The 12,846-nt window shown below is 33.8% G+C and overlaps 1 protein-coding gene across 2 annotated transcripts in view; it reads right to left on the reverse strand.

The window, feature by feature from the left end:
• Dtwd2 (DTW domain containing 2) overlaps window positions 1–12,846 on the reverse strand; it is a 122,085-nt gene that overhangs the window by 65,296 nt on the left and 43,943 nt on the right. For both annotated transcript variants that reach the window (XM_090403841.1, XM_090403840.1), the window contains exon 5: window positions 5,340–5,434. In XM_090403841.1, the coding sequence (XP_090259967.1) occupies window positions 5,340–5,434 (95 nt within the window). The remainder of the gene's footprint in view (window positions 1–5,339; window positions 5,435–12,846) is intronic.

Raw genomic sequence — 12,846 nt, forward strand, 5'->3', positions numbered from 1 at the left:
CACTTCTACCTTAGTAGAACCTTCTGTGGGACCATAGGCACAAATAAGTCTCATTGTCCAGTTCCCTATTCTGATATTTACCCACATCACTCTACTTGAGACTGCCTGCCATTCATGAAGGTGAGCCTCATATTTTGTGTTGAATACTATGGCTATTCCTTCTTTTCCTTGATTGTCATTGCCTGAATATAACATTTTGTATTTATTGCTCAGAAAGATCTCACCAGTTTTCTTTTTTGTTTCAGTCATCCCCTATTATGTCGATCTGGTACTTATCTAATTCCTCAGCTAGCTCCATTTCTTTGCCATTCAGGCTTCTTATGTTGATAGTACCGATCTTTAACTCTGGTGATGTTGAGTTGGGGTGTGTTTTCAGATTTTTAATATCAAATTCATGCCTTCAATTCTTGTGGTGTTCTGTGTAGATGTAAAATGGTGTACACCATTTTACATCTACACACTTATCCCTATAAACAGCTTTCATTCACAGTTGAATGTTAATGACTGGAACACTGAGAAATCAGCTTAACATACACTGTTTAATATACACACATCTCCTCGTGATGCACTACAGGTAACTCCAATTATACGCATGGGTTGTGTTCTTCAGAATCATAGTGTATATCAAAATGCATAAAATGGGAGACCTATAACATGGGATAATAGAAGTAGCGTTAGTGAGATTCTGATCTTTAAATAATAATTTAATTGAAAATGCCTATTTTTCATACATATTAAGGCATAAAATAGTAAATAAAACATCCAGTATGTGTCAAACAAATAACTCTTAAAGTAGGATGGTGGATGGCATTTAGGGAGAAGTTTCTCCTTCATATTCCACTATGAAGGAATGGGCTAAACAGTTTTGCCCAGGAAGAGAGCAAGCATCAAAGATGATCCTTGTGATGGTCGGCCTGTGGAAGTGATGACTGAGGAAAATGCCTCTCTTCTTGATGAAGAACTATTCAATGACAGACAGCTAAAGTCTCCAAGGTTGGGCCTTTCTATGACAACTGTCTTTTGCATCATTCACAAGAAGCTTCACATGATGAAGGTCAGTGCAAGGTGGGTGCACCGACTTCCTTTCAATTCAGGAGCATCGTGTGACCTGTTCCTGCAAGTTTTCAGAACTTTGGTAAGGGAATCAGAGAGAGAAGTGCTGGAATCCATTGTCACCAGGGATGAAACTATGGCCCTTTATTATGATCCTCTTTCCAAAAGGGAATCCATGGAGTGGTGCTAACCAGGCAAAGCAATGCCGAGAAAAGCCAAGGTCACTCAAGTCTCCACCAAGAAGATCATGGACAACAATCTTTTGGGACTACCGGGGGGGGGGGGATTTTCTTGATTGATTTGAAGGAAAGGAATACCATCATGAATGCAGAATATTATGCATCATTCCTGCACAATGCCATAAAGGATAAGAGACAAGGAATGCTGAGTCATGATGTTCTCCTGCTTCACGACAATGCTCCAGTCCATACTGGCTACTGTTGCAAAGGCTGCAGTGAAGGCCTGTGGCTTCTAGGAGATTGAACACCCACCATACAGCCCAGATCTACCATCCAGTGATCACTACCTCTTTTTGAAACTGAAGAAAAATCATCAATGAAGAAAATTTGCAGATGACAATGAGGTGAAAGATACAGTTTTAGGCCATTTTGCAGACAAAAGTACAGACTATTTTTTCAAGGGCTTGGAAATGACAATTCAAAGATGTGAAAAGTGTGTTGAAGTAAAGGAAGATTATGTTGAAAAATGACACAGTTGTTTTCTTTCTATCACCCTCTAAAAGTTAGTCAGGCTGGAAACTTATAGAACCACCCTTGTACATGTGTGCATCAAACAAAATTTCGATTTCATTATAGCAAACTGTACAATCTACAAAAGAAAACAAAGACAATCATTATAAACAATGTGTTTTTTCTTTCTTTCTTATTTTATTAAATATAGCAATATCAAGGTGAGTACATATTTTATTCCACAACTGAAAAAATAAAAAATAAAATAAAAACATATGCGTATGCGTGTGTATTTTTTAATTTAATAAAAAGTTGCTTTGAGAAAGGGAATGGAAAACTATACTCTTTATAAAAAAATTTTGCACATTGTTTGAATTATCAATCAATTCTGTGAACTTACAATGATTTCACATACACTCAGTCCTCAACTTAGGATGGGGTTCTGTTATGACAATCCCACCATAAGTAAATGAAGTCATAAGTCAGAAATCACTATATGAACCTTAAAGGATATGTTACGAATTATCATAGCTGAATAATAACATGTAAAGTTTTTTAAATTTTTTTTAAACTGATTTTACTCTTCATTTATAATGAAATAATACAAATTATAACATAAAATTACTGTATACAATATTGTACTATAATAAATAATGAAACACGAGTGTGCATTGCTTTTATGTGCTTTGCAGTAAAGTAATCGCTGGAAACATGAGGCAAGAGTTACTCGTAGCTGTTGTTTTATTAACATGTTGACGTTAAGGTAATCAGAAATTTTCTCACTGCCGCCCTGACCTTCTGGCAAGAAAAGAAAAAAAAATACCTTGCTCCATCACAATTTGTGTTCACATATTGGCAGACACACCATAATGTGATAGGTTCTTCAATTGTAACCAAATGTGTTTGCTTCACAATATATTAAAAAACAATAATGAGGATGCTATATTTGGTTAGTACATTTGAATTACTAAAAGGTGTAAATATAACCATCATTAATAAGCCAAGTGAGAATGGAAAATATAAGGGACAGAAAGAATGTATGTGAATAAAAATACTTTCCTTACTGGTAAGTTAATTATTAATCATTCACATTTGTGATATTATGTGTGTGTGTGTGTGTGTGTCCAATAAACTGCTGGGTGAAATGAATAGCATGTGATCACAAACTCTAGACATTTGCATCTATGATGGGCATAATTAAAAAACTTATGAGGAGAGGGAAAGTGATTTTTTTGGCAAATTATAAATAACCAATAATAAATGCAGCTGTATATATATTTTGTAGCTCAGTAAATAACTACAGGGAAGGGCTAATTCAATGAACTAATAATGTTGGTTAGGTAATTCATCTAGGCAGCAGAAGCATGTGGGTTGATGGAATAGCAAATCATCTTGTAATTTATTATGCTTATTACATGTATTTATATGTTTTATTTATACTTTGCTTGGTTTTCTAAGAATTTACTTTTATTCACTGATGATGACACCTTTTGGCTACTTGTACATGAAAATATGAGTTCTGCATTGCTTCAACCTTAGTATCACCTCTGGTTCTGGCTCACATAGATGAGCCCTCAATAAAGGTCGAAACTGGTTTGGGTAGTGACCCTTCCCATAATGCATAGAATTATACATGTCCACAAGGATATGTGTTTTGCATTATGGGATATTAAGGCAAGTGATGTGAAGTCATTAGCTTCTATATATGAGTTGCCCCAGTCCTGAAAATACTTCAGGCGCAAACTTTGTTTGCTTACACTTGAATAAAGGATTAAACCAAGTATGTAATTTTTTGGTATCTTTAATTTATAGTATAACCAAGTGGAAAAACTTCCAACAAGTCTATTACTATATTTACTCAAATATAACTCCCCTCACGTATATCTCACACACCTGATTTTACTTTAAGAAAAAAGAAATGAAAAAGTTTCGCATATACCTCGCACATGAAAAAAGTTCAAAATTTTAAGAAATAGATAGTGAATGTTGTTATGGCAGTTTCAGATATTTTGGAATTTAGCTGAAGAGAATCAGCATTTCAACTCAATAATTGTCGGCTTGCCTTTGTCGTTGAGTCGTGCGATCTTTTGTTAATACAGCACTAATCATATGCATAGAGATGAAAGCAACCAGTAGAGGAAACGTTGGAGTGAGAATTTTGACTTCTACTTGATCTTGGATTGCACAGGAGGTGGATTAAGATTAAGAGACGATCATTAGAACTGTTGTGCAACTGGATTTTGAGAGCTTGGGACATGATTTTGCCAGAAATAATTAATTTAATTATAGAAATATTTTTGCTAAAAGATTCAAATATATCGTGTGATGAAGGCAAGCAACCAGTCACATAAATAACGTTGATAATTAAAATTTAAATGCATTCATTTTATAAATAATGTGAGCAATTATAAATTATAATAAATACTAAAGATTTAATTATAAATGTCAATTTTGTTTTTTTCTGAAAAACTTCAGTTTCCGAAAATCCCTGCATTTTTTAACTTTCATGTTGGGTAAAAAAGTGCAAGTTATATTCGAGTAAATACAGTAATTCAGATAGCATCTCTTTTCAAAATCGCAACATCAGAGCAACAAACTGATTAAAATTGTTTGTAGCCTCGTGAGGTCTCTTTGGCTTATCTGTTCTGTATAAGGTAAACCACAATAACATAGAATTATACTATATACTCCTAGGTATTTGTAGAAAGATATGCCATCTTTAAGAGATCTCAGGAGGTACAATTATTTCCATGGATTTTAGTTGAGAAAGAAGGAACACATTGCAGATGTTGAACATAAAAGAAGAGATAGATATGGTTTGGCCAACCATGCAGTTAGCTGGAAAATTTCAACCATGCCTAAGTAAGAAAAAAAAAATTATTCCAAACTTCTGACAGAATCACAGTTGCCAGTTAACTGTCATTTATTCTCACTGAATAAAAATTAAGGACTGATATTAAGTGACATATGGAAACTACTTATTGAATCTTTTAACATCACAGACATCAACTTCACCAACAATCACTTTCTGTGGTTAACTGCAGACAGCTAATGCATGTCGCATGACCTCATGTTTGTTAGCATGTATTTATTTATTTTTGATACTTATTAAGTCCTGATGAAGTTCTTTTTAGGTGAGTAAAACAAGTAGGTGTATTTTTCAAATTTTAATGACTAATAATTTACTTGTTGTTACTAAATTGCACAGTCTGAATTTCCAAAAATACTTTAATGTAGTTTCAATTATTTTTCACTAAGGCCTGTTCTTATATATTAGTACATAAAATAATGAACTATATGATTTTTTCAGAAAAGAAAACTATTATAATTTGATTTATTAGCCTTGTAAATTGATTATAAGGGAGCAGCTCCATTTCCACTAAACTTTGCTCTTATATACTGATATTAGATCATTGGAGCTTTATGAAAATAATTTTCAAAAATTCAAGCTATTGTTATTCACCACTTTGTTATTAATAGTAATCATAAAATACAATGAAAGAAATGTTTCACTCATAACAAGCTAACTATTAAAGATATACATTAAAAATATTAAGAAATTAATTAAATATTTATCTATCTTTAAAATATATTTACATTTGTGATGAAAATCTTCTTCCTTTAAACAAGAAAAAGTGACCAGGGACCAGGGCTGCTTCAAGAATTGGTGCTGTTCGCAAACATCGTTTTTCCTAAAAATGTATACGTGTTGTTGAATATAAATTAAAACTGAAACATAACAGCATATCAAAGTTAACATCAAAACAACATGTAATAACTAAAATTATAAACAATAATATTTGCATTTTATTCCTTATTACTTTAAATATTCTATTTCTTTGAAGATTAATGGCTTATTAACAAAACGGGTAAAAGAAGCAGCATTCACTTGATTTGAAAGAGAACATGGGATGCACAAAACAGAAGTTTACCGATAGCATGAACTCATCAATTATTTCAGGAAGAAATTAAATGCCCATCATCAGTGATACAGAACATATCAATTCCCAGCGATGTTTTCTCTTGGACTGACTTTCAACATCTACCCTATCTTGGCACAAACAAATCACTTCCACTATCTTTCTCAGCTTCCAAAAACATGATATCCCTTTCTCTTTAATTAATAACAATAAACCTTATCACCTGCATTACTCCTCAATTGTTAACACTTTATAAATCCTCAATCTGGTCAAACTTAAAATACTGTTCTCACATTTTGGTGGTGCATGAAATATCTCCCTAAGAATGGTCCATTCCGCTGATTTTTCATAGATGCTAAGTATCTACATTATATCTTTTTTTTTTTCTTCTTTTTTTTTTAAACAGTATTTTCATGGGTGCTGCTCCACACAGCCAGAACCATTTTTCCATTTTCCTCTAAATATATAAGAACACAAGCAGCTGCTGCTGATCAACATTGACAGACTCCACACATCAAAAACTAAATATTTCATTCTCTTCTTTCATTCACCACCTCTGTTCTTTAGAAAAGTCAACCCCCATACTTTTCTCCAATTTTTCAAAAATCACATAAATGGCTTCTTAATCAATGATCATACAAATAGCACTACTGTGTTACAGAATTTGTGATTTTAAATAATTGACATAAATAAACTCAGAAAAAATGTTAATAAAAATCTAGTCATTTCATTTAACTACACAACCAGTTTCATCCAAATTTTACAGAACTTTATGCTCACAAATATTATCCGACTTCAAATGAATGAACATTCAATTAACTTACCCTTTAGCATGGTTAAGTGTGTCAACTGACTTCTATTACAGCACCATGTAACTGTATTTTCAGTAATTCACTTCAATTATCTGAATGGCAAACCAGGTGTGTTTGGCTAACTGAGGGATTACTGTAATTTGAATTATGAGAATTCAAATGATACCATACTTGTTGTCAACATTTTAATCTTTTACTGTTTGTTTCTTCTTCATATTTCATATCTCCTTCACACATGAAGACATACCTTGTAATTTGAAACTGATATCAGTCATAAAGTTGATAAATAACCAGAATTTATTTTGCATTAACTCTCCCCCAGCACAGTTTTAGACTTAAAAATATATTATTTATATCTCCATGTACTGTCAAAGTTTACATTCAATTATGCATATATGTGTATATATAAGGGGTGCTTAAGGGTCAAAGCTGTATAATTGAGAGGAGACCTCCACATTGCCTTTAAAGGAATGCGGAGAACTGTCCAGGGCTTCTGACCTAATGTTCAATCCTCACCTTCTCGTGGCGCACCCCGTTGGGTATCTAACTGGATACTGAACAAATGAGGATGGGCTGGCAATTTGGGATTTAGCCTACCAAATTATACTCTTATTGGCTTAAACCAATATAGAAAATGATGGCACAACATGACAAAATTTCATGCCGTCTGGGGCGTCGCCCGGTTAAACAATGGCCACCTGTTGTTTTTGCCAGGGAACCAGGGCGAACAGTGAAAAGTCAGCTACTGGAACAAATCTGAAAGCACACCACAACTCGACATCACCAGAGTTAGAGATCGGTACCATCAACATAAGAAGCCTGAATGGCAAAGAAATGGAGCTAGCTGAGGAATTAGATAAGTACCAGATCGACATAATAGGGGTGACTGAAACAAAAAAGACAAAAACTGGTGAGATCTTTCTGAACAATAAATACAAAATGTTATATTCAGGAAATGACAATCAAAGAAAAGAAGGAGTAGCCATAGTATTCAACACAAAATATGAGGCTAATCTTCTTGAATGGCAGGCAGTCTCAAGTAGAGTGATGTGAGCAAATATCAGAATGGGGAATTGGACAATGAGACTTATTTGTGCTTATGGTCCCACAAAAGGTTCTACTAAGGTAGAAGTGAAGGAATTTTTGATGCTTTAGAAAAAGCAACTGACACAATGAAAAAGGAAAAGTTGGTCCTTCTTGGGAATCTAAATAGCAGAGTAGGAAATGATTGTCAGACATACAAAAATATTTTGGGAAAATTTGGAGAAAAGAGCAAAGCAATAATAATGGCAAATACTTGTTGGATTTCTGCTCAGGACATGAACTGGTTATTACTAAGACTATGTTCCAACATAAAAATATGCACAAATTCACATGGAGAGAAGAGGCTAGGAATAAGAAAAGTCTCATTGACTATGTTATTGTTGATAGTGATGTTTTCTCACTGGTGCAGGACACCAGAGTGTATAGAGGATTTGAAATTGGAAGCGATCACTATTTAGTCTTGAGCAGGATAAAAATTAATTTCATACTGAAAAGAATAACATGTAAGAAAGTTTTAAAGCGAATAAAAGTTGAGCAGCTCTCAGATGTGAACTGTAGACTAAAATACACAAAGATTATTGAAGAAAAAATGAAAGAGTTTGAGAACAGGAACCAAACCTTGGAGATTCAGTGGCAACCCTTGAAGAAAACCCTGATTGATTCAGCCAGAGAGGCATGTGGTGAAGTTGTCTGCAAGGATAGAAAAATCAGAACTCCATGGTGGACACAGGAAGTTAAAGAGGCAGTGAAGGAAAAGAAGAAAGCATATCAAAAGTTCCTGGAAAATAAGTCAGTTTGTGCTCTTAGAGAATACAGAGTCAAATGTAAGAAAGCTAAACACATTGTAAAACTAGCTAAACAAAAGTCATGGGAGGACTTTGGCAATAACATAGAAAATAAATATCAAGAAGGTGGCAAAATACTCTGGAGGTTGTTGAAGAAGCTTAGAAATGGAGGAAAGAGTGCTGTAAAAGGAGTTAGAGATGATAAAGGTTAAACGAAAATAGGATCCTTGAAGTATGGAGTAATTACTTCAAAAAATTACTAAATGAAACAAGCAGTGATAGCACAGTGGTAAAAAACACTCAACAGGCATACAGTCAAGAATACATATTCATACTTGAAGTAGAAAAAGCCATCAAAGGCTTGAAATGTGGAAAGGCAGCAGGAGTAAATGATATTTGACCAGAAATGCTGAAATATGGTATTATAAAAGTCTTACAATGGCTGCACTGCATAGTTCAGAAAGCCTGGACAGGGGGAAGAATTCCCGATGATTGAAGTAGAGCTCTAATAATACCCATATATAAAAAGGGAAATAAAACTGAACGTGAGAATTACAGAGGTATTTCCCTACTGAGTGTTCCTGGCAAGATCTATGCAAGTATACTTGAGAAACTGTTGAGAAGAATTGTGGAAGAAAAGCTTGGTGAAGAACAATCTGGATTCAGACCAAATAGAGGCTGTGAGTATCAGATCTTCACTTTAACAAATAGTTGAGAAAGCATGGGAATATAACAAAGATCGGTATTTAAGTTTTGTCAATCTGGAAAAGGCATATGACAAGGTGTCAAGAGAGAAGCTATTCAATATGGTCAATGGGGCATTATATCAAGCAATACTTAGTCTGTATTTGAGTTGTAAGTTGACATTTAGAATTGAAGGAAGTACAGGAAGATGGTTTAATGTTAAATCTGGTGTCAGACAAGGATGTACATTATCCCCTCTGTTATTCATTATCTATATGGATTACATTATGAAGGAAAGTGGTATTAAACATGATATCAGAATTGGAGATGTTAATGTCAGCTCTTTGCTTTATGCTGACGATGTTATACTTCTAAATAAATCCACTACAAGTTTGCAAATGTCCCTGACTAAATTGAATAAATGTTGTAATAGATATGGTATGAAGGTCAGCAATAAAAAGACAAAGACAATGAAAATAGGCAGAATCATTGTAAATGTCAACTGTGTTTTGAACGGAGAACCTGTGGAACAAGTAAAACATTTCAGCTACTTAGGCACGATTTTTAGTGAAGATGTTAAATTAAATATGGAAATAGACAACAGAATCAACAAAGCTGGTATGGTAGGAAGTCAATTGAATAAATTCATATGGAATAAGAGAGAAATTAGTCGGAACACTAAATAGCTGTATACAAGACAGTGTTCAAACTAGTTTTAACTTATGGATCTGAGAGCTGCTTCAGAAGTAAAACACTTGACCAAAGACTAGAGACCACAGATATGAGAGTCCTGAGAAAGATTAGAGGCAAATGAACAGATGGCATCAATGGCAATATCATATTAAAAATGAGGATATTAGGAAAGAACTGGACATTGTCGGACACAGGAATGCATTAGCAGAGCTAACATCAGGTGGTATGGTCACTTAAACAGAATGGGCGAAAAAAGATTAGGAAAACAAGCGTTCTCTGTTGTTGGCAGGAAAATGACACAGAGGAAGACCATGATATAGATGGATTGATACGGTACAATGTGCCTTAGACGATAAATATATAAGATCTGATAATGTTGGAATCTGAAAAGTAAACTGATTTGGAGGAAAATTGTAGATAGGAAGTTAGTAATGATGTAAATTTTTCATGTAGTACTATCATATCCTGTACACCCCTTGAGGGTACATGTCAGGAATTTGTTGATGATGATGGTGTATATATAACTGCAGAAATGTGCTGGTTATTAGACATGACTGACTTACTCAGCATTAAGCATGCATAAATAGAAAAATATACTTCTATTGTTATTTAATAATATTGGTGGTGTTTAAGGATCAAAGCTGGGAGGCGATATCCATAGAGACTAACAAGGACTGCAAAGAACAGACTAGTGTCCCTGACCTAATCAAATTCTGATTTTCTTGTGGTGCACCACATTATTAGGTATCTACCTAGATACTGAAATACTTAAAACTTGACAAAAAATATAAATGGCTAGCAATTTGGTATTTAGTCCCCACTAAATTTCATTCTTATTGACTTAAACAATAACATAGTATTGTGACTTGACAGAATTTCTTGTCCAGATTTTTACTTTACAACAAATAGTTGAATAATCATGGGAATATAATAAGGATCTGTATCTAAGTTTTGTAGAACTGGAAGAGACATATGATAAAGTGCCAAGTGAAAAGCTCTTTTAAAATGCTGTAGTTATATGATGTAAATAGGAAATTAGCATTTAACATGAAACATTACATTTTTATTTGAACTGTAAGTCAGCACTTAGAATTGAAGGCTGTACAGAAAGATGGTTTAATGTTAAATCAGGTGTGATACAAGAGTGCACATTATCTCCAGTGTTATTTGTCATCTATATGGATCACACTTATGAAGTAAAGTGACATTAAACCTGATATCAAAATTGGAGATTTTAATCTCAGTTCTTTACTTTATGCAGATGTTATACTCCTAAATAAATCCAGTATGAGTCTGTGGAACTCCCTGACCGAATAAAAATAAAACTTAACAAATTTTTTACTGTAAAAAATTTGTTAAGGATCAAAGCTGTATAACCTCCACATAGCTTTTAAAGGAATACGGAGAACAATCGAACAGGGCTTCAGACCTAATGTCCAATCCTCACCTTCTCGTGGTGCACCCTGTTAGGTATCTAACTGGATAATGAACGAACGAGGATGGGTTGGCAATTTGGGATTCAGCCAACGAAATTGTATTCTTATTGGCTTAAACCACAAATAAAATGATAGTACAACATGACAAAATTTCATGCTGGCTAAGGCATAGCCTGGTTAAACAAGGTTCCCATTGTTTTCGCCAGGGAACCAGAGCGAACAGCGAAAAGTCAGCTACTGGAACAAATCTGAAAACAAACCCCAACTCAACATCACCAGAGTTAAAGATCGGTACTATCAACATAAGAAGCATGAATGGCAAAGAAATGGAGCTAGCTGAGGAATTAGATAAGTACCAGATCAATATAACAGGGGGTGGCTGAAACAAAAAAGGCAAAAACTAGTGAAATATTTCTAAGCAATAAATACAAAATATTATATTCAAGCAATAACACTCAGAAAAAAGAAGGAATAGCTATAGCATTCAATACAAAGTATGAGGCTAATCTTCTTGAATGGCAGTCAGTCTCAAGTAGAGTAATGTGGGCAAATATGAGAATGGGGAACTGGACAATGATACTAATTCATCCCTATGGTTCCACAGAAGGTTCTACAAAGGTAGAAGTCAAAAGAATTTTTTGCAGCTTTAAAGAAAGCAACCGACATAATGATAAAGGAAAAGCTAGTCCTTGTTGGGGATCTAAATAACAGAGTAGAAAATGATTGTCAGACATACAAAAATACCTGTTGGATTTCTGCTCAGGACATGGACTGGTTATTACTAACACCAAGTTCCAACATAAAAATGTGCACTAATTCACATGGAGAAAAGAGGGAGTGTTGTGTCCCAATTTATGATTATTATTCTAACTAGTGAAATTCTGCTCATCTATATTCAACTTTATTCTATGTACGAGATATCACCCCAAAATACAAATATTTAAGCTATTTCTCCCCTTAGTGTCCCTAATATTTATATTATACTGTGCCTTTTGGGACATTTAGTTTCAGATGTTAAATACAAAAACAAGGAGCAATTACTAAAATATGTCTGAATGTGAAACAATATTGCAGTTGTGACACTTTATCTTGTTACTCATTTAAATATTCTCCCCTTCCGTGTGATTAGGTTCGTACGTTTTCAAGTGGTGCATTGGGCAGCAATTTCAGGCAACTGTTTTATCAATGAACAAAGGTTTATTAAACTCATTAGCATGGTACAATTCAATTTCTAATATAATTCAATTCAATACTAAGAAAACATTTACAAAATAACATTAGCAAATCACAAGCATTTGGCTAAGATCCTATGTGGGTATTGCGATCATGCCGCCATAACAAATTCAACACATACAATCATATGTATAATTCCAGATCTAATTGACGCATTAGTTAACCCTATATTAGTCTGAATACGCTATATGGTGTAGCACACGGACATATATGATCTCTCACTCTATTTAACTATCTAAAACTATGTAAGTTAAATTATCCTTTCACTGTGCTAATCAATATAACTTTGACACTTAAAACTTTCCTATACGTTACAATACACATGCATAAATCTCAGGACAGATAATTACTTATATAATATTAATGTTAACAAGCATATTCTCATTATAATCAGTCATGTACTAAAGTCCTAGTATAATTTTCCTTAGTCTCTTCAACAGTTCAGTAATAGAATAATGATTACAATTACAGACGATTTTCAGTTAACACGAGATTTT

Source organism: Typopeltis vanoorti, chromosome 14, assembly GCF_054136105.1.
Source record: "Typopeltis vanoorti isolate ZY-2024b chromosome 14, IOZ_Tvanoo_1.0, whole genome shotgun sequence".
Classification (NCBI taxonomy): Eukaryota; Metazoa; Arthropoda; class Arachnida; order Uropygi; family Thelyphonidae; genus Typopeltis; species Typopeltis vanoorti.